At 40.5% G+C, this 23114-nt stretch overlaps 1 protein-coding gene across 2 annotated transcripts in view; it reads left to right on the top strand.

Annotated features, from left to right (window-relative positions):
* The window catches only part of LOC127574774 (prolyl endopeptidase-like), a 116741-nt gene that overhangs the window by 81693 nt on the left and 11934 nt on the right, over positions 1-23114 (top strand). For both annotated transcript variants that reach the window (XM_052024081.1, XM_052024082.1), the window contains one exon: positions 1406-1500. In XM_052024081.1, the coding sequence (XP_051880041.1) occupies positions 1406-1500 (95 nt within the window). The remainder of the gene's footprint in view (positions 1-1405; positions 1501-23114) is intronic.

Raw genomic sequence — 23114 nt, 5'->3', positions numbered from 1 at the left:
ACTCAGAATCCACATCTTTCTGGGGTAGAGAATTCCAAGGTTCAAAACCCTCTGAAAGAAAAAAAACTGTCCTCATTTCAGTTGTCAGTCATTATTCTGAGACAGTTTATGATGGTGAGAGATATTTTATAAACTCAATTAAAATGTGCATTATTTGAAAAAAATGAAGATATTAAATTAATGACAAATGATCTTAAACTTTAAGATAAAGTAAAATAACTCCAATCCACACTTGCTCTTACCTTATTTTCCATAGGATCAGTGACTGCAATTACATAATGAAGTTGCTATTTCTATGTCCATCCCTGGCATGAAGCTGAAGATGTGAATTACATCTAGCTCCTCTTCACACTGGTGCTTTGCCTCTCAACTCGATGAGGAGTCCAGCAACAGAGAAGGCAGTACAGCAACAGATGCTTGATACCTAATCTCTAGCTCCTCTTGGGCTGCCATGTTTCACCATGCATGCACAGAAATACAAGATGTACAATTCATCAAATACAGATAGCTAGCATTTCCATTGGGACATGTTGGCTCTGGATTTGCATAACTCATCCCATTAATTCCCCTTCCAAGGAGCAAACTTTTTATTTTACATTTTCTCTACGGCCTAGAAGAAGGTCATTCAACCCATCGAGTCTGTGCTGGCTCTCAGAGAAATTCCATTAATCCCATTTCTCTGCTTATTTCCAGGTACCCATTTTCTCTCAAGTGCCCATTAACTCCTGGCACCTGATTCTCCTACCACCCACCTACACTGGAAGTAATTTATAGAAATCAATAAACTTACCAACTAACACGTCTTTGGAATGTCGAAGGTTGCCCATGTCACGGTGTGCAAACTCCACATCGTGGCACAGCATATCCTTCTTACTTTTGAATCCTTATTCATTGTTGAGAACTATGAAATATTTCTTTAAATGCCTATTACTGCTTGTCTAGCATCATAACTTTTAGATCAATTTTCTTATCCTTAGGCCAATTCTTTTATCTATGTAAATGCCTTTATTTAAGTTCAACACTCTAACTTCATACCAAGTTACTCTCAAACCAAATATGAAAGCCTATCATATTATGATTACTTTTCCCTGAAAGGTCCTTTACTATGAAATATATAATTAATCCTATTGCAATATCTAAAGTAGCCAGTTCTTGGCCCCACATTGCTGTTGTGAGAAATTCTCAAATGCATTCCACAGACTTGCCCTCAAGACTGGTTTTTGTTTTAGTTTGATTTGCCAAACTATGATTAAAGTTGCTCACAATTAAGGCTATAGCTATATTCCCTTTGTTTGTTTTTCATCATATTAAGCATCCATAAAAGAAATTAAAATGTTGTTAAACATTTTTAAAAACAATGCAACATATAATTAGAGAAATTAAGACATTGTTTTAACTTTTACAGTGTTTCAAGGCTTATTTTTGTGAGGCATCTCGGTGGTGTTTTAGCTATTGCTAATATCAGAGGAGGAGGGAGAATATGGAGAGTCCTGCACAGAGGTAGGCAGTTAATAAAATTGTGTACATGATTTACTGCTTGATATTTCATACATTTAGAGGTTGTCACTTTATTCTCTAGTTTCACTGTACATTACGTGATTACATGAAATAAGCAGATGGAATGCTTATCAGAAAAACTGGGCAACAGTTTTAGTGTTCTTTTGTGTCTTATGCCTCATATAAAACTTATATGCCTTTGTTATGTCTCCCAATGGAAGTCCCTTCACTTTCCAGTATATGTCATTTAATAATCTATCTAAGCACTTAATTATATGATTCATAGGCTTAATTTTAGCCATGTCAAGAACCTTCCTGAACATCCAAGCAAACAAATTACATTTATTGATGCGCTTAGCCACCTCCTCAAAAAACTTAATGTTTCAATGGCAAAGTTATTACTTCCAAGCCTGTGATGATTGTTCCCCATGATACCTCTTTCCTTTTTAGATTTTTATTTATAGAATCTTGTTGAGCCCTCAAGCATTTTGTCTCAATATGAATGTTAGACTAAACTCTTATTCCTGGACTCGTGCTAAAATTCTTTTTGAATGTTAAAATTATTTTACTACTGCTTATAGATCTTCAAATAATTGTGGTCTCTATCTGTGCTTTGATTGCTTGTTTAATATGTTGACTTCCTTCCTTCTTAAATTTGATATTTTTATATTGATTTTTGCCACCCGTCCTTGTTACTGTTTAATAGTCCTGTAAACATTTATAAATGACTTTTTAAAAAATATTTCAGTTCATTGGTGACTGGTTCTGAGCTCAGGAAGGGCAGCTGAGTTACAATGAGCCAAGCTAGAAGGGAGTCGAGGGAACACATTAAAGCGAATTACATTGAAGAAAAAAGCACAGCATGTAGGAGATAAAATGGGTAATACAGATTATACTTATGTTAATTTGCTAGAAATTTTGAATTCGACATACTGGGGTTTAAAGAATATTTATTTCTTGGTTAAGGTATACTCAGGACCACAAGGATCGGTTCTGGGACCTCTGCTTTTCGTGATTTTTATTAATGACTTGGATGAGGGGGTAGAAGGGTGGGTTGGCAAGTTTGCAGATGATGCAAAGGTTGGTGGTGGTGTAGATAGTGTAGAGGATTGTCGAAGATTGCAGAAGGACATTGATAGGATGCAAAGCTGGTGTGAGAAGTTGCAGATGGAGTTAAATCCGAAGAATCCAGAGATCGGAGAGTGCCGGAAATGAACGAGGAGCGAGTTTTTTTTCTAGCGTTCGGGATAGCGGCGAGTGACTGCGCGGGCACGTGACGTCACTCGGAAGCGCGCGGGGCGATTTAAAAAGCAGACGACCGTATCCAGCGGGCAGCGACGGAGCGGGCAGCAGAGTGAGAGGGAGCAGAGTGGGTCAGGCTTTGGCTCAAGGCACTTCGGCAAGAGCGGGAAAGAGACGAGACAAATAGAGAGGGGGTAAGTTATTAGTTTATTTGTTGAACTCAGTGGTATTCAGCAGTATGCATCTGGGGTTGGTCTTATGTTTGGAGTGTCAGATGTGGGGACCCTGGGAGACTACCAGACTCCCCGATAACTACATCTGCGCAAAGTGCACTGAGATGCAGCTCCTCAAGGAAGGGATTGAGAGTCTGGAGCTGCAGCTCGATGACCTTCGGTTGGGTAGGGAGAGCGAGCAGGAGATAGACAGGAGTTATAAAGAATTTGTAACAGCACCTCAGTGGCGGTCTCCCTCAAAAACCGATATCTCATTTTAGATTTGGTTGGAGAGGATGACCTGATGGAGGAAGACCTCAGCGACCGGGACCTTGGCACTGTGCCTGGTACTGTGGTCCAGCGGAGGAAGCGAAATGCAGTGGTTATTGGGGATTCTATAGTAAGGGGTACGGATAGCAGATTCTGCGATACCGACTATGAGTCTCGGATGGTGTGTTGCCTCCCTGGTGCCAGGGTACGGGATATCACGGACCGTGTCCAGAATATTCTGAGGGGAGAGGTTGAGCAACCAGAACTCTTGGTACATGTAGGTACCAATGACATAGGTAGAAAAAGCGAAGAGGTCCTGAAGGAGGAATACAAGGCATTAGGGAGAAGGTTGAGAAGTAGGACCTCAAGGGTAGTAATCTCAGGATTACTACCTGTGCCACGTGTCAATGATAGGCAGAATAGAAAGCTCTGGCAGATGAATGCGTGGCTGAGTGACTGGTGCAGGGAGCAGGGCTTCAGATTTTTGGATAATTGGGACCTTTTTTGGGGAGGCAAGACCTATTCGCTAAGGATGGGTTGCACCTAAACTCCAAAGGGTCCAATATCCTGGCGGGAGTGTTTAATTTAGTTGTAGGGGAGGGTTTAAACTGATCTGGCAGAGGGATGGAAACCAGGATGTTAGCTTACAAGGGAGGAAGTTTATAGAAACAAGTCCAATGAGGATGGCAAGAAGGACAGACAAGTGAGAAGGCAGGATAATTTGCTGAATAATAGAAGTACAACAAATCAGGATGTTAGGATACAGAATGTTAGGATAGGGGATGAGGTATATAGGAACATGTCTAAGATAGTATGTAGTGAAGATGGTAAGAAGGATAGACAGGTGAAAAGTCAGGATAGTCTGCTGAACAATAGAAGTACAACAACATCAATAGCAGATACCGGACAAAACGTACTATATTTAAATGCACGTAGCATTAGGAATAAAGTAGATGACCTAGTGGAACAACTACAGGTTAATAAACACGACATGGTGGCAATCACCGAGTCATGGCTTTATGATGGATGTGATTGGGAACTGAATGTCCAGGGGTACACAGTGTATAGGAAGGATAGGCGGGTAGGCAGAGGGGGAGGTGTGGCCATGATGGTTAGTAATGATATAAAATCAATAGAAAGGAAGGACATTGGGTCAGAGGAGGTGGAATCCTTATGGGTGGAGCTAAGAAATAGCAAGGGTAAAAGGACAATTGTAGCAGTCATATATAGGCGCCCTAAAAGCGGTCAGGAAGTGGACAATAAGTTGCAGTTCGAGATAGAAAAAGCATGCCAGAGTGACAATGTGAAGATAATTATGGGGGATTTTAACATGAAGGTGGACTGGGAAATCCAGCAAGGCGCTAGAACTCAGGAGAGTGAGTTTGTGGAATGTCTAAGGGACATTTTTCTGGAGCAACTTGTTGAAGAGCCCACCAGGGGATCGGCTGTTTTGGATTGGGTGCTGTGTAATGAACCGGAGGTGATTAGGGAACTAAAGGTAAAGGAACCACTGGGAACCAGTGATCACAATATGATTGAGATCAGTTTCCAGTTTGAGAAGGAGAGGCTGATAACTGGTGTATCGATATTTCAGTGGAACAAAGGAAATTACAATGGTACGAGAGAAGAGTTGGCCCAAATTGATTGGAAGAGTAAGCTAGCTGGAGGGACGGCGGAGGAGAAATGGAATGAATTTCTACAGGAAATAAGGAAAATGCAGGAGAGATATATTCCAAGAAAAAAGAAAGTTTTGAATGGAAAAAAGGCACAAATGTGGTTAACGAGAGAGGTGAAGGCTAAAATAAAAGCAAAAGGGGCGGCGTGCAAAGAAGCAAAAATTAGTGGGAAAACAGAAGACTGGGAAGCTTTTAAAAAGCTGCAGAGAGAAACTAAGAAGTTCATTAGGAAAGAAAAGGTGAATTATGAAAGGAAGTTGGCGGATAACATTCGAAAGGATACTAAGAGTTTTTTTAAATACATAAGAAGTAAAAGAGAGACACGGGTTGATATAGGACCAATTGATAACGGTGCAGGAGGTATTGTAATGGACGATAGAGAGATGGCAGAGGAATTGAATGAATATTTTGCATCGGTCTTCACCGTGGAGGGCATCAGCAATGTGCCGGTTAGTCAGGAGTCTCACGAAATGGAACTGAGTTCAGTTAAGATTACTAGGGAGAAGGTGCTAGGAAAACTAAATGGGCTAAAGACTGATAAGTCTCCCGGACCGGATGAGGTGCATCCCCGGGTTCTGAAGGAGGTGGCTTTAGAGATAGCGGAGGCATTGGCGATAATTTTCCAGGAATCAATAGATTCCGGCGTGGTTCTGGAGGACTGGAGGGTCGCAAATGTAGTTCCATTGTATAAGAAAGGTGGGAGGCAGCATAAAGGAAATTACAGACCTATTAGTCTGACGTCAGTGGTGGGAAAATTATTGGAATCTATCCTCAAGGATGGGGTTACGGAATACCTCGAGGCGCAAGGCAAGATAGGTCCTTGCCAACATGGTTTTGTGAAGGGAAGATCCTGCCTGACCAACCTATTGGAGTTTTTTGAAGAAATCACAGGTAGGGTGGATAAGGGAGAGGCGGTAGATGTTGTGTACTTAGACTTTCAAAAGGCCTTCCACAAAGTGCCTCACAAGAGACTGATTAATAAGATGAGAGGTGATGCAATTACGGGTAGGATGACAGAACCGGTGGAGCATTGGCTGGTTGGCAGGAAGCAAAGGGTGGAAATAAAAGGATCTTGTTCTGGTCGGTTACCGGTTACTAGTGGTGTGCCGCAGGGGTCGGTGCTGGGACCGCTCCTTTTTACCTTGTACGTCAACGATTTGGATGATGGAATAAATGGTTTCGTGGCTAAGTTTGCGGATGACACCAAGATAGGTGGAGGAGTAGGGAGTATTGAGGAGATAGGAAGGTTGCAGAGGGACCGAGACAGTTTAGGAGAATGGGCAAGGAAATGGCAGATGAGATTCAATGTTGAGAAATGTGTCGTTGTGCACTTTGGAAGCAGAAATAAGAAGGCAGATCATTATGTAGAAGGAGAGAAGATTCAAAGTACGGAAGTACAAAGGGACTTGGGGGTACTCGCGCAGGATACCTTGAAAGTTAACCACCAGGTCGGATCGGTGGTAAAGAAAGCGAATGCTATGTTGGCATTCATTTCGAGAGGTATAGTGTATAAAAGTAAGGAAGTGTTGATGAGGCTCTATGAGGCACTAGTGAGGCCTCATCTGGAATATCGTGCGCAGTTTTGGGCCCCACATCTTAGGAAGGATTTGCTGACGTTGGAGAGGGTTCAGAGGAGATTAACGAGGATGATTCCAGGAATGAAAGGGTTTACGTATGATGAGCGTTTGTCGGCTCTTGGACTGTAGTCGCTGGAGTACAGAAGAATGAGAGGGGACCTCATAGTGACATTTAAAATGTTGATAGGAAAGGACAGAGTAGATGTGGCTAGGCTGTTTCCCTTGGTGAGTGAGTCCAGGACCAGAGGGCACAATCTTAGAATTAGAGGGTACAGTTTCAAAACAGAGATGAGGAGAAATTTCTTCAGCCAGAGGGTGGTGAATTTGTGGAACTCCTTGCCACGTACAGCAGTGGAGGCCAGATCAGTGGGGGCGTCCAAGGAAGAGATAGATAGATATCGAAATAGTCAGGGTATCAAGGGATATGGGGATAGGGCCGGAAATTGGGATTAGAATAGGTTTTTTTTTGTTTCCCTCCCCCCCCATTACCCATTTCTCATTTCTTTTTTCACGTTTCTCCTTGGAGCAAGACTTGATTGGGCCGAATGGCCTTGGCCTTCTGCTCCTTTGTCTTGATGATCTTGTGAAGTGTGAGGTGGTACACTTTGGAAGGACAAACTCCAAGGCAAGGTACAAAGTTAATGGCAGGATTCTTGGTAGTGTGGAGGAGCAGAGGGATCTGGGGGTCCATATCCACAGATCTCTGAAAGTTGCCTCACAGGTGGATAGGGTAGTTAAGAAAGCTTATGGGGTGTTAGCTTTCATAAGCTGAGGGATTGAGTTTAAGAGCCGCGAGGTAATGATGCAGCTCTCTAAAACTCTGGTTAAACCACACTTAGAGTATTGTGTCCAGTTCTGGTTGCCTCATTATGGGAAGGATGTGGAAATGTTGGAAAGTGTGTAGAGGAGATTTACCAGGATGCTGTCTGGTTTAGAGAGTATGTATTATGAGGAGAGACTAAGGGAGCTAGGGCTTTACTCTTTGGAGAGGAGGAGGATGAGAGGAGACATGATAGAGGTATACAAAATATTAAGAGGAATAGATAGAGTGGACAGCCAGTGCCTCTTTCCCAGGGCACCAGTGCTCAATAGAAGAGGGCATGGCTTTAAAGTAATGGGTGGGAAGTTCAAGAGAGATATCAGAGGAAGGTTTTTTACCCAGAGAGTGGTTGGGGCATGGAATGTGCTGCCTGGGGCGGTGGTGGAGGCAGGTACATTGGTCAAATTCAAGAGATTACTAGATAGGCATATGGAGGAATTTAAATAGAGGGATATGTGCGAGGAAGGGGTTAGATAGTCTTAGGTGAGGTTTAAAGGTCAGCACAACATTGTGGGCTGAAGGGCCTGTATTGTGCTGTACAGTTCTGTGTTTATAGCATCAGCTAAGTAAATCAGTGATTAGCATGTGGATTTTATGATGTCAATCAACAATGTTCATAAAAGTCCAAATTCAAATTCTTTATTATAATTGCAAAAATCATAAGTGGAAGTTGGAACAGTGAAGTTAATTAAAATAATTACGTAACCCGCCAAATATTTTTCATACATTAATAAGGTTTCTTACTGAAGCTACTTTTGTAGAAACTCATAATCTCATTGTTCAGAAATCCCGATGGTTTGGCATCTGCCTTATCGCGTGCTTTTTGCCAAGCTCCTTTTAAGCTCATGGAGCCCCGTTTTTCGTGCTCTCCTTACTCTCACCAGAGCCTTTTTTCCTGCACTCTTTCTAAAAATAAGTGTGCCCAGTTTTTCCACTGTATCTTAATACATTTCCAGTGAAACTGGTGAGTATAAACTATTGTGTAACATCTTAAAGTGTGCTGGAGTATTAACAGGAATAACTTCCAATGGTCTGGAAAATATGACAGTCCAGTGCCACCAAAGATTATTGGAGTTTCATTGTATGACTATTGATATGTGACATTTGCCAAATTGTATGAAAAACATCAGATATCTTCATGGACCAGAGGATCGTTATACTGTAGATTCCACAGTTCACCAAAAAATGGTTTGCTCCATTCAGTTTAATGAGCCTTTAAGTTGTGTTGTCTTTTTCTGATATTTTATTATAATAAAGATTTGAATTTGGCATGTGAATGGTACATTATAACTAACATCATAAATGCCCTTAATTAAAGATTCATTTCATTAATATTATGTGTATATCTGAGACACGGAATGGTGTTCAAATTCTAGCAAAACTACATTAACAATATCTGTATTGCCCACTTCACTCCATGGTTGCTGTAATCCCTACTTCATCGTTACCCATCTATTCCCTTGACTCTTTCCTGTTCCTTGCTATTCAGCTCAAAGCTTACCATTCTTATCAAAAACTGTCCCACTTGCTCACTATGGTTATCTCCCATCCCTTTGATATAAGCCTGTCCTTACCCCTTATGTCTCTTAAAGCTGCCACCGGGTCTCTAACATCTTCCTTGCTCGCTACTGTCCGCCCATACTTCTCTTCACAACTTGGTTTCAACTCTTTGATGTAAATTGAAGACTATCTTGGGCAAGTTTGCTGAAAACTTCCTGTATCTCTCAGAATATTTTTATATTTGCAGACTTGCATACTTCCAACCACACCAGATTCCTTATCTTGGTGTATTCCATGGCACTCCACTTGCCACGTCTTCCACCACTCCCACCACTAGCCACGTCTTCCCCTCCCCATCTGCCTTCTGCAGGGCCACTCTCACTGGGACTCCCTGGTCTGCTCATCCTCGCCACCCACACCTCCCTGACCCCTGGCTTTCCCCTGCAACTACAGGAGGTGGAACGCTTGCTCCTACACCACCTCTGTCACCACTATCCAGAGACCTAAACGGCCATTCCAGGTGAGACAAAGATTCATGTGCTTTCTTCTAACCTCATCTAATGCATTCAGTGCGCACGATGTGGCCTCCCTCTACATAAGCAAGACCAAAGCAGTCAGTTTGCAGAGCACCTGTGCTCTGACCGTAGTGGTCATCCTGAACTCTCAGCTATGTGCCACTTCAACTCCCCTTCCTATTTCCCACACCAACTTGTCTGTCTCTCATACTTCTCCATTGCTAGGGTGAGGGCCCAATGCAAACTAGACAAATAACATCTCATAATCTGCTTGTGTAGTCTACAACCCAATGGTATGAATTTTGTATTTTCCAATATCGGGTAATCCTTGCCTTCTGTGTTCCCCTTGCTTTCCTACCGATCCACCTCTGGTCCTACCATTTTTGTCTCACTTCCCATACCCTCCCCCTTCCAGCCCCCATCACCCATTTTCATTCTCTTCCCCCTCCTGGTTCCAGCCACCTACTACCCACACATTTCACCCACCAGATCCCCTCCCCCATCTGGTTCTGTCTGCCTCTCCCCCAATGGCTCGCATTATCACCTTTCTTCCTTACTTATCAGATTCCAGCACTGGTAGCCTTTGCATCTCTGCTTACCACCCTCCAGATTCACCCTCCCTTACCCCCACCTAGTTCCATCTGCCTTTTTTCTCTCCTTCTCTACTTCCACCTATCACCCAGCTGCCTGTCTCCTAACTCCACCCATCCCCCACCTGGCTCCATCTGCCCATCATCCTTCATTCCCTCATCGGTCCACCAATCACCTATGGCCCCCATCTCACCCCTCCCCCTCTCCACTTTATATTGGCTATCTTCCCTTTCCATACAGTCCTGATACAGGGCTGATAATTCCATTTCCCCCACAGATGCTACTCGGCCCGCTGAGTTTCTCCAGCAGTTTCTGCAGTCTCTTGTGTCTTTGGTTTCATTCCTTCCTGATTCAATGTTTCTTGCACTTCTGTAATGGATTAATTTCCCATGCCTATAAGAATGGAAGTAGTCTTTACTTACACACTGATACCCAGATTTATCCTTTCTTCCCCTCCTTTGAATTCATTACTGTCCCCCTGGTGGGAACAGATTTCTTGCAGCACTGCGTCATATCCTGTGTGGCCAACCCAGGAACTTTATTTCTATTTCCCTCTGAAAATGCCAAAAATGTCAGAGTTACTGTGAGTTAGAAATTCTTGAATACTGGAAATGCAAGTTTTAACGGCCTGCATGGAGAAATGACAATAGTTGACATGCTATACATCGTATGTATAGGTACTATTCATTAGAAGGAAAGTAGTATGGGAGCTACAAATTTAAAATGCATTCTCTTGCTATGGTGAAAGCTCTGAGAATTTTTACTCCAAGTTGGAGCATGTTTGCTTTTGAGTGCCAGGTGAAAACTGGGACAAACACTATGCATTTCCAGACAACAGTGGCATATCATAGTGGAGTATATCACTACTGGAATATATCACTACTGGGTTGTGCTATTTGATCATTTGTACATTCTGAATGAATATACCACTTGCATCATGAAGATAATGCAATTGAAATATTGAACCTATTTAAATAAAAGTTTAGTCTAGCACCTCACTTTTCCAGTGATGTACTCAAATAGTGCTTTTATCACATCTGGGCAGTTAATGAGCAATTTTATGTTCAGTAGGTTTCAAAGCTACTCACGACTCTTAAAGAACATCTGCCCCCTCCCCTACCCCCAACAAGCTTACAAAATATGTTTATTAAAGAACAGTAGGCATAATTGAACTAAATAACATTGAGGCATCTTGAAAAGTTAAAAAAAAGTTGTTTACCCCAATTGTCAATTCAGGTTCAACTCGCATGTCAAAGAATTCTGCCATTAATCAAACAACAGTGTCTTTTTGTCCGTTACTGTTCTGGTTTTATACTTTCTGAATTATTAGTAACAGATGTTAAAATATATATTTAATTTATGTAAATATAGCATACACGTGCAGTTATCTTTACTTGCATTATTTATATTTACTCGCCTATTTTCAATAATTCCTTCAGAAAATGGATCTGCATTTCAAAAATCCCTACTTAGTTGGAAATCTTTTCAGGATGACCGAAGGTCATGAAAGGCATTATATGCAAATTTTCCTTCCTAACATAATTCTGCATATAAGGGATTCCTATAACCTTGCAACATTTTTTTTAATGCAATAGTTTGTAGAGCTTCCATCCCTCTTTATTACATTTTCATCCGGTGTGCAGGCCTGTAATGGAAAATCAATTTTGTGATAGCCTGATGTTCTAATGCCCTGCACTTTACTTTTTCTCAGCACCATGACATCATTAAATAGTTCAGTTATAGAGGTCTAAATGTAGCAAGGATTAGTTGCTGTCTGATTGTCTGCTTAATGAAATAGTTAATGTATTAGCTGCTTTGATAAATTAGTATTTATTTCAAAATTGAGTTGCTGAGTACAGAAAATATTTTGGATCCTGTTGAGAATCAGCTTAGAGGTAGGAGGATGGAATGGCCATTTAGACCTTTCTCAAAAAGTCCCCCTCACCTGTCATTCATTCCAATCCCTTCTCTGTCCATAATCCCATGTGAATATTTTATTGAAACAATATTTTATCATCTCTCTTGATGTTATTCTGTGTAGCTGATTCTGCAACTCTAATTTTCATGGGTTAAGAACATGCTACCTCATTTTCAGTTTCTACCTTTTTATATATATTTCACCATACTGAACAACTTGTAATAAGTGTTTTAATATTTGCTCTTTGTTTTGACCTTAGAAGTTTCCTTAGAAGTCCTAGCTTCCAGAGTAATGTTGTTATTTCTAGCCCTCCATAGCAGTAACTTAAGTTGACTACAAATAAAATTCATGCCATAATATGCTTTTGTTTACTGCAGTTAAATTTTAATTAGTTTTGTATGTCTATCCATTATAATTTCCAATTCCTATTCCTGTACAATATGTTGTTCCATAGTCCCCTTGGGTCTAGCAAAAGTCTGTCTGCTTTGAGGTTGCATCCCAGGGATTTGGTTAGGTAAATTGGGAAGGAAGCAATATATTAAAAAAAATGAAGCAACTCAAAGTGCAAAAGTCTGGGTACAGCCATGCCAAATGGCAAGTCGGGAGCCTAGAGGATTCATAAGTGCAGAAAACTATTAAGGCATTTTAGAAGCAATAGTTCACATAATTGCAGCAATGAACATATCAGATGTTTAAATTGGTCTCTGGAACAGGACAGAATTGTCTCTGTAGAGTGAGCCAAGCCTACATGAGACAGGAGCAACAGGAGACCACGCAGCCCCTCAAGCCTGCCCTACCGTTTATTGAGATGGCTGATTTCATCTTTGGTCTCAACACAATTATATCTGCCCAATCCCCATAACCCCTGATTCCAGTATAATCTAAAAATGTAGTCCAAAGCCTTAAGCATACTTTAACACAGAATCACACAGCTGCCTGGGGTAGAGAATTCCAAAGATTCTCTGAGAGATGAAAATTCACCCCCTCCCCTCCTAAATGGATAACCCTTTATCCTGAAACTGTGCCCCTAGTTTTTGGCTCCTCTACCAGCGGAAACATCCTCGCCCTACGAAGCCCATTAGATCTCATATTTTCAATGAGAACACCTCTCATTCTACTAGACTGAGTATATAAGCCCAATCCCCTTTGTCTTTCCTCAAAACAATCCCCTCATCCCTAGAGTCAACTGGTGAATGTTTGCTGCATAGTCTCTAAGGTAGAGCTGTGAAGAAGAAAATTTGCATGAAATGTGCTGAGATTCAGTGCAATTTTGGTAAGAAATTGTAATATATTTATTTAATTGAAGATTGGAAAGTGACAGAGAACCCAAAGCAAATTTGGGGGAAAAATTCAGAACAAAACATAATGCATAGCAATTTTTTAATAGAAGGGGCTGGAAACGTAATCAAAACAATGAAAAATATAGATGTTAAGCCAAATAAATTTATATTAGGAAGAGTGAACAGAGCCTGCTCAAAGTGGTGGATATTAAGAAGAGCTGGAGTGGTTTGGAGGTTGGCTGGTATGGGTGGAATTCAAAACATTGGAATTAAGTGATTGAAGATACAGTTGACTAAAAAATAAAAAATTGCTTTTCACCATCTCAAATAATATACCAAAATGATTTAGTCCTTTTGAAGTACAGTTTCCGTTGTTATCTAGGAAGTGCAGGAGCCAATTTGCTTGCAGCAAAGTGCCATTGAACATCTAGTTAATGATCTGATAACCTGTTTTAGTGTTATTATTCAAAAGATAAATATTGGCCAAATCTCCCTGTGTTCTTGGAAACTTTTATGTCCATCTGAGAGGTCATATGGTTTAACAGCTCATTCAGAAGCACTCCCTCAGTACTTGGGATGTGATCCTAGATTTTGTTCGTCTCTTGAGTGGGGCTTTATCCCTCAAACGTGACTCAGAGTACTGCCATGATCAACTAGAGGGGAGAAAGGAGCCACTGTGTCAAAAATACTGGCAGAGCAAGAGATTTTGTAGGAGGTTTCAGAGAACAAATAAACATTGAATTAAGATAGCTGCTGGATTATCTCATGAACATTACTGCATTGCTAATGTTTACTGCCAGGTTATTGCTGTCAAAATAATATTCTAATTGCAGCTATCTGCATTATAATTAAACTCAGCTCTTGACAAATGATATTAAAATGAACAAAACATTAATTACAGCTGGTAATTTGAGATCAAATCTCATTTGCCTAAGACAAACAAATATTGCATAACACAAAGTGCTGAAGGAACTCAGCAGATCAGGCAGCGTCTATGGAGGGAAATAAACAGTCGACGTTTCCGGCTGAGATCCTTCATCAGGACTGGAAAAGAAGAGGGCAGAAGCATAATTTGTTTTTGGAATAGTCCTCACAAGATAAATTGGCAGTAGGATAATTTCTTGCATTTTTCACTGATGCATGTTTAAAATCTGACATGAAACATTTTACTGTGGTGCTAATTTATTTTTAATTATGAAGAGCTAAGAACTGATTTTTAAAGGGAAGTTCAAAATTGATACTTGTTTTATATGACTTAAGCTGAAAGTAATTATTTAAGAAGTTTTACATTAGCCAGCAGTTCAAGCACATTGGCAACAAGCCTTCCTCATGTATAAAAGAAATGGAAATATGGCGATTAAGCGATTTGGTCATGGTAGTTTCAGCATAAGTGCTGGAATGTCTAGAGACTCCTGTATGCATGTGAAGCAGAAGCTTGCTGAGATATCCTTGCACAGGATCCATGTGCCCATTTGTTTGAACAGAATTGAGGGGCTTCATGGATTAAAAGGACAAAAATAGGTGCCAATGTATTATTTAATACTGTAAATTATTTAAATATGATTTTGGTTGATTTTTTTTATTTTTGTTTTTGTATGTTTCTGAATATCAGATGTAGAAAGATATTGAAAAACCCTGACAGCCAACAAAGCTGTAAGTGAAATTTTGTTGTCCATCAGACATTTCTAGAGAGGTTTTTTAGTTTGGATGTCCTGGTCCAGCTGCATCACTCCATTGTGTCATTAGAGGCCATGGCTGCCCCTCGGTTTAACAGCTTAGTCCATGACTAGGCTAGTAAAATCAGCCTACCAGATTCAGCTAGAGGAAGCTTGGGGAAAGATGGAATGTTGGCAGATGACCCATGTCTGTAAAGTCCAAATCACTGCATATCCTTGAATACTCAGCTCTTTGGTTGATGAGGAGCAATGTTATTAATAATTTTCCAACAAACATTAAAGAACATAATATGGAGTTGTATTTGTTAGAATTAGAAATGTTAAACAGTGATTATTCGGATCATTATTGGAGTAATTATTTTACCTCAGTACATGCATATGAATGATCTCGACTCGCCCTTTATATATAGTTTCAAAATTCACACACACATTGAAAGAATAGTTATTGTGAAGAATTCTTTTAGTAAGTTTAGATTGTTTTAGTCAAATAGATGTTCAATTAAAATTTAATGCAGAGAAATGTGAAATGATGCACTTTGGAGGGAAGCAGTAAGGAGACATCACCAAAGAAAAGAGGAATAGCTGGAATTTATGAGTAGGCAAGTGTAAGGTCATACAGAAAAATGGAAAAATATATCAATATGCAGATTCCAAGAATACCATTGAAATTACAAAAGGCAAGGCTGAAAGGGGTCTACTTGTTGAGAGAACTCACTAAAATGTGTCTAGTCAATGCAAAGTAGCAAAATGGCAGAAAAACCGACAACCAAACTCTGTCAAGCTCTGATTAGGCTATTCATGGACTACTTTGTCCAGTTTTTGTCAAAGAGGTATACGTTTCCTGTAGGCAAGTTGGAAAAGACCCAATTACTGGATTCCCTGCAAGCATGGTACAAGTTCTAAGGAAATTTTGGAGAAATTCAAGCTAATTTTCCCTCATTCCCTTCCCAAGTTGATCTATGGGACCTCCCTCCTCCCCTGACTCAATCCAACTCAACTGTTGAGCACCCAATTTTCATTCCTGTCCCCACTATTGATTAATATTGTTAAAAGATTCAAATATTTTTCAGGTACTGCCCTTCCGCCCTTCAAATTTGCATTCATTATCCCTCTCTGCCAAGAGTAGACTCATCCCACTGCAAGATACCAACACATTTCCAATCTCCTTTTCCCCTGTCTTTGTTTTGTAATCTGACATGTTTATGCTCTGCTTTCTTAGAACTCTTTTTTTTAAATTGTTCAGTCAGGTTTCCAGCGCTGCCACAGTATTTGGATGGCTCTTACCAAAATCAGCAAAAAAATAATGAAATTGTGACAATAGCAATCCATAACTCTTATCATGCCAGCAATCTTTGACATGGTTGACCACAGCCCCTCCTCCAAAGCCTCTCTATTGTTGTCAGCCGGAATGGCTAGCACTTATTGGTTTTCATTTTTGTACGTCCAGGTCTTAGCTGGAGAGTCACGTGCAGTGGTGTTTCCTTCCACATGTGTTCAGTTACCTCTAGTGTCCTGCAGAGGCTGTCCTTGGTGCTCTGTCTTGTTTTTTGACCTTCATGTTGTTCTTCGGCAGGTAAATAACCAGTTTCCACACCATACAGACGAAATGCAGTTCTGCCTTCCCACTCCCTGTGCTGTCTAAATCTTCAGATTGCTTGTCTGAAATTTCTATATGGAATGAATAGAAGTTCACCCCCACAAACTGAATATCAAGAAGGCTAAAGATATGGAACCAGACTCCTCATAACCTTGATTGTCATAATTGACCATAAAGTGAACTTTGCACTACCAGGATTGCTGATCTGCATTGGCTCCTAGTTGAGCAACTGCTTGATTTGTAAAATTCTCCTCCCTGCTTTCAGATTTCTCCATGCCCTTGCTGTGACCTATCTCTGTAATTTCCTCCAAGCCTCTGTGCTTCTCCAGTTCTGATCTCTTGTGGTTCCAGAATTTAATTACTGTACCATGCCTACAACAGCTGAGGCCCCAAGCTTTGAAATTACTTCTTTCTTCTTCTGACTCTTTGAAACTTGCCTCTTTAACCAAGCTGTTCAGCCATTTGCCCTAATATTTCCTTGTGTGGGTCAGTGTCAAACTTTGTTTTATAATGCATCTATGAAGTACCTGGGATATTTAGCTATGTTTAAGGCACTGTAGAAAGACGAGTTAATTTTAAATATTTGAAATTAATTGTGATAGCATGATAGACCTGGATTGAAGTTGATGAATAGTAATAGTGTGTCCAGCAGAGCTCTCTAACAGTGTGTAGATAAACCAATGAGGGAAGGAGCATGACTGGACCTTGGGGAATGTTGCTGGTCAGATGGAAGGAGTGCCTGTGTGGGAGTATTTTGGATGGTGAACATAGCTCCATGTATTTCAGTGGTTATGGAAGATGAGAGTGGACCAGGAATTAAGGTTTTGAATTGGGGTAAGGCCAATTTTATTAATAATAAGACAGCAACTGACAAAGGTAGACTGGGAGCATCTATTTGTAGGCAAGTCAGTGGGAAGTATTCAAGGGAGAAAAACAAGTGTTCAGGGCCATCATATTCCTGTAAGGGTGAAAGCCAATGGTAACAAGTACAGGGAACCCTGAATGTCGAAGGATATCGAGGATTGGATAAAGAAAAACAAGGAAGTATATAGCAGGCATAAAGAATTAAAGACAGGAAACCTGTCAAGAGTATAAAACATGTAGGGAGATGCTTAAATTAGGGGTCAAAAATCACTGGCAGACAGGATTAAGGTAAATACAAAGGTGTTTTATAAGTATATGAAGGACAAAAGATTAACCAGGGAAAGAGTAGGGCCAACAGGGGCGATCTGTGCATGGAGTCAGAAGGTATGGGTGAGGTCCTAAATAAATGCTTTTCATCAGTATTCACAAAGGAAACAGACCTTAAATTTATGGAAATCAATGAAGGTGAATTCGAGTGCAAGTCTCCATAAATAGAGGAGGTACGTGATGCCTTTGCAGGTTTGAAGGGGGAACAAATCCCCAGGTTGGATGAGATTTATTACAGGCTGCTATGGGAGGCAAGGATTGCAGGGGTTCTGTCTGAGATTTTTACGTGATGTTCCAGATGACTGGAGGACAGCAAATGTCCCCTTTCAAGAAGGGCAGCAGGGGAATTAGTAGTAGAAGTGAAGTTATTGGAAAAAAAGTTCTAAGAGACAGGGTTTATCATTACTTGGAAAGGCAGGGACTAATCACTAAGGACCCTCACCATCCAGGACATGCCCTCTTCTTGTTACTACCATCAGGGAGGAGATACAGGAACCTGAAGACCTACGCTCAACGATTCAGGAACAGCTTCTTCCTGTCCACCATCAGAGTTCTGAACAATCCATGAACCTATGAATGCTACCTCATTATTCCTTTTTTTTTTGTGCACTGATTATTAATTTTTGTGATTTATAGATTTTTGTCTGCACTGTACTGCTACAACAAAACAACAAATGTCACATTATATGTCAGTGATGATAAATCAGATTTTAATGAGATGGCCAATATGGTTTTGTCAAGGGCAGATCTCATCTGACCAATCTGATTGAATTTTTTGAGGAGGTAACAAATGTGTTGATGAGGCTGATGCAGTAGATGTGGTTTACATGGAGTTCAGTAAGGCCTTCAACAGGGTCCTACATGGAAGACTGCTCCAAAAGGTCAGGGCCCAGAGCAAGTTGGCAAATTGGATCCAAAATTGGCTTGACAGTAGGAGACTGTGATGGTAGAGGGTTGTTTTTGTGAGATGATGCCTGAGTTCAGTGCTAGGACCCTTGCTGTTTGTAATCTATGTGAATGATTTGGATATGGATGTAGGTGGCTTAATCAGTGAATTCACGTGTGACACCAATAAAATTGGAATTGTTGACAATGTGAAGGATAGTTCTAGGCTACAGAGTGATATCGATCTGTTGATGAAATGGCTGATAAATCTGAATGATGCATTTTGAGAGTGCTAATGAAGCTAGAGCAGACACTGCAAATGGTAAGGTCCCCTCGAGAGTATTGAGAAGCAGCGGGACTTTGTTGTGCAAGTTCAAAGATCCTTGAAGGTGGCAGTGCAGGGAAATAACATGGTTAAGAAGGCATAAGGGAGACTGACATTCTTTAGTCAGGGCACTGAATACAAGAGCAGGGAGATTATGCTCTAATTTTAGAAAACATTAGACCTCAGCTGGAGTACTATGTACATTTCTGGTCACCACCCTATAGGAAGGATGTGATAGTGCTGGAGAGGGTGCATAGAAGATTCACCAGGATGTTGCCTGGGATGGAGTCATTTAGTTATGAGGAGAGACTGGAGAAGCTGGGACTGTTTTTCCAGAGAGTGGTGAGTACCTGGAATGAACTGCCTGAGGACGTGGTGGAAGCAGAATCACAAACTGTATTTAAGAGGTGTCTGGTCAAGCCCTTGGATTGCCTAGGCATTGAACAGGCCAAGTGCTGGAAGTTGGGATTAATGTGGATGAGTGCCCACAGGTCGGCATGGATGTGCTGGTCCATATGGCCTGTTTGCATGCTCAATGACTCTAAAATTGAGGCCAATAACAGAAGATTCTTCACAGTGACCAAAGCATGAAATAGATTTCTATGTAGAGCAACGTTTGTTCCATGGGTTAAGCAACTAACTTTATCTGAGTAATTGGGAATTTTGACCTTTAATGCATTTTTGTTTAGCAAATAACAAAATTAATAGTAGAACTCCACCAATGACTATGTGAACTTATTACTCATATTTGCTCTGTGTATGCTTATGTACTTCAACTTCATTGTATCATTGTTGTGAATGCTTTAACTCCTTGATTATACAATGGTGACATATTTAAACAAATATACATTTGTTTTGTGTATGCATGTGTAAAAAAAACATTGGCTTAAATGGTGTCATCTTAGCCAGATCTTGTATATAATCAGCAATCTCTACCAGACAACATTGTGACAACATTGTGCAGAAAAGAGACGAAAACATTTCATACAGTATTTAGAATCTTCAGTTCACTTTTAGAAAAGAGGATATAGTAGCATTGGAACAGTCCAAGGAAGAATCACCAGGCTAATTCCTGGGATGACAGAGTAGACAGTTTGGATCCATACTGCTTAAAGTTTAGAAGAATGAGGTGTGACATTATTCAAAAATATAAGATCCTAAGGGGGTTCAACAGAGCAGATGTTTAGATCTTTTCACTAGTGGGAGAGTCACAAAGGGATGTAGTTACAAGTTACGGGGCTGGTCATGTAAAACCAAAATGCACAGAAATTCCTTCTCTGAGCAGTAAATCTCTGCAATTCTGTTCCTCAGAGGGTGGTGGAGACTAGATCATTAGAAATATTTAAGGTGGAGGTGGAAAAATATTTCAAAGATCAAGAAATTGAGGGCTTTGGGGAACTGCTACAACAGTGGAGTTGACACCACCATAGATCAGCCATGATTATATTGAATGGTAGAGTGGGATTAAGGGGACTGGTGGCCCACTCCTGCACCAAGTTTTGCATGTGAATTACCCAAATAAAGAAGAATTGAATATTCATCATCCATTGATATCTTGTAACCTTCCATTTTCCTTAAGTCTTCAATTCACTTACCAAAATATTTATTTTTGAAGTATAATTGCCTTTTTAATGTAGGATCCCTAACAGCCAATTCGTACCACAAGGTTCTACAAACGCTAACAAAATAACTGATCAGTTAATGTATTTGGCAGTGTTGAAGTGTAGGTCGAGACTAACAGATAACCTCTCTGCTATTTTGAAGTGGATTCAGAAGATCATCTTCAGCTTATTACATCAATTGTCAGAGCTGCAATTAAACATTTCCTCTGACAAGCTGCATCTCTGATGCAGACTAAATGATATTTTTGATATGTATTTAGCATAGTTAACATGCCAGCACAATTACTGAATTTTAGATTAGTAATGTCAACACATATTTTGGGTATACTTACTGCAATTTTTGTTAATTTAGTTTTCCAGAAACAGCACAATATTTCGCCTTTTGTGTTGCAGAGCTACTTTCCACAAGTAATTTTTTTTCTTGAGATTCCTTAGAAAAAGATGTTTGTTTCATGATTATTAACTTCGAATCTCCAAATTAGCAGTGTTCTCAAGTTATAATTCTAATGAAATTTATTTTGGATTATTTCCTTATGTCTGTGTAGGAACAGGCCACTCAGCCCCTTGAACCTAATCTGCCATTTAATACAACTGTGGCTGATCAGATTGTAACCTCTATTCTGCATTCCCGTCTACCTACAGTAACTGTTCATTCCTTTGCCTAGCAGGAATTTATTGCCTCTGCCTTAATTTTTTTCCAAGACTCTTCTTTCACCACCCTTTGAGGAAGAGAGTTCCAACAACATTCATCCCTCAGAAAATATTTCACCCTGTCTGTTGTGTGGGTGCTCTCTTAAAACTGTAAGCTATAATTCTAGATTCTCCCATAAGAGAAAACCACCTCTTCGTACCCATCCTGTCGATACCCCTCAGGATCATTTACATTTCAATCAAGTCCCCTTTCATTCTCCTAAACTACAACAGATTGCAAAGCTTTCAAAATCTGTTAAGCGTTTATAGTGGCCAGTGGCTGAGACTATTTCCTGGTATCTCTGTTGGTAAAACATTTAAAAGCATGCATTATTAAATCTTTCTGGAAGCTGTGCAGTCATGGTTATACAAGAATGTCATTAGACTAGTCAAGGAAATACGATATCCGATTAACAAATCCCCATTGGTAGCTCTTCTGAGCAGTTAAGTATTTAGCATTGAAATATATAACTGATGTGTAATCCTTAGCTTTCATTCTAATTTAAGATAGTTTTGAGCATCTTAATGTTTGACAACACAAGGGCACAGAAAGCCTACAGGAACTGAGGTGTCACAAGAGTCCTCCTCAACCTTCAACTCTCGGTGGTTGAAGGGTGGCTCCTTGATTTGCAGTGTAGATCCATCAGGAGGCACAGCGGACATGATTTTAACCACATAACTGCACGATAACTGATGCCACAATAACTGCAGGGAATAGCATACGTATACAAGATGCTATACATGTCTTCAATCAATCGTACAAAAGTCTTTGACTCTAGCAAACCAAGGGAGACGTAACAAATTTAGCTGCTCTCAGAAATGTGTTTCCATTCTACTTCTGGTACATGATGGCATGCAAGCCACTGCTGCTAGCCAGTAGGTCCACCGTAGTCCCAATCCCATCTCAAACTTTATCATAGCTATGTTGACCTTGCCTCCAACAAACTTCCCACTGGAGTGGAGTTAATTAACAGGGAAATGCAAAATTATTCAACTTTTGTCACTTCCATTCCAGTACCAAGGTCACTCCAACTCAACCTCAGTCATCAGGTTGCAGTGTGCAGTGTTTGCATATGCACACAATTCGAGGCCAATGCTCCAGATCATCATCTTGTTCACTGACATGTATAAGGGAATGGGCCTTGTAGTAAGTATCTGCAAAACAAAGGTCCTTTACCAACCTGCTCCCTCTGCGTGTCAAACTGACAATAGAGGTCATTGACATCCTGGAAAATGTGAATCACCTTCCCCATCTCATGAGCCTGCTCTCAGCAAAGGCAGACATTGATGTTGGTACTTACTACCCCCTTCACTGCACCAACATAGAGTTTGGCCATCTGAAAATAAGTTTTCAACTCTTATGGTCTACTGGAAATTAATATTTTTCTTCTCCCTACCCCCCCCCCCCCCCCAAACCTGACAGCCCATACACTTCAGAGACGTAGACCTACAATGCTGTAGATGTAGACTACAGACCTTAAAGCACTGGCCAGGTAGACCAAAACTGCTTCCACAAAGTCCTCCAAATTCAGTGGTAGAGAAAGCAAGTGAACATTATCGTCCATTCAGGCCAACACTCAGTGTTAAGATTCTAATTGTGCTCAATTCTGGTTCTAATGGGTGAGCTGCATTGTTCACAATCCGATCACCAGACTCCTGAAACAGGTCCATTCAGGCCAACACTCAGTGTTAAGATTCTAATTGTGCTCAATTCTGGTTCTAATGGGTGAGCTGCATTGTTCACAATCCGATCACCAGACTCCTGAAACAGGTCCATTCAGGCCAACACTCAGTGTTAAGATTCTAATTGTGCTCAATTCTGGTTCTAATGGGTGAGCTGCATTGTTCACAATCCGATCACCAGACTCCTGAAACAGGTCCATTCAGGCCAACACTCAGTGTTAAGATTCTAATTGTGCTCAATTCTGGTTCTAATGGGTGAGCTGCATTGTTCACAATCCGATCACCAGACTCCTGAAACAGTTTCATTGTGCCCAAATATTACCAGGAAAATTGAGGGAATAATTCAT

This window comes from Pristis pectinata, chromosome 10, assembly GCF_009764475.1.
Source record: "Pristis pectinata isolate sPriPec2 chromosome 10, sPriPec2.1.pri, whole genome shotgun sequence".
NCBI classification, from domain to species: domain Eukaryota; kingdom Metazoa; phylum Chordata; class Chondrichthyes; order Rhinopristiformes; family Pristidae; genus Pristis; species Pristis pectinata.
This window is presented reverse-complemented; position numbering and strand designations above follow the sequence as displayed.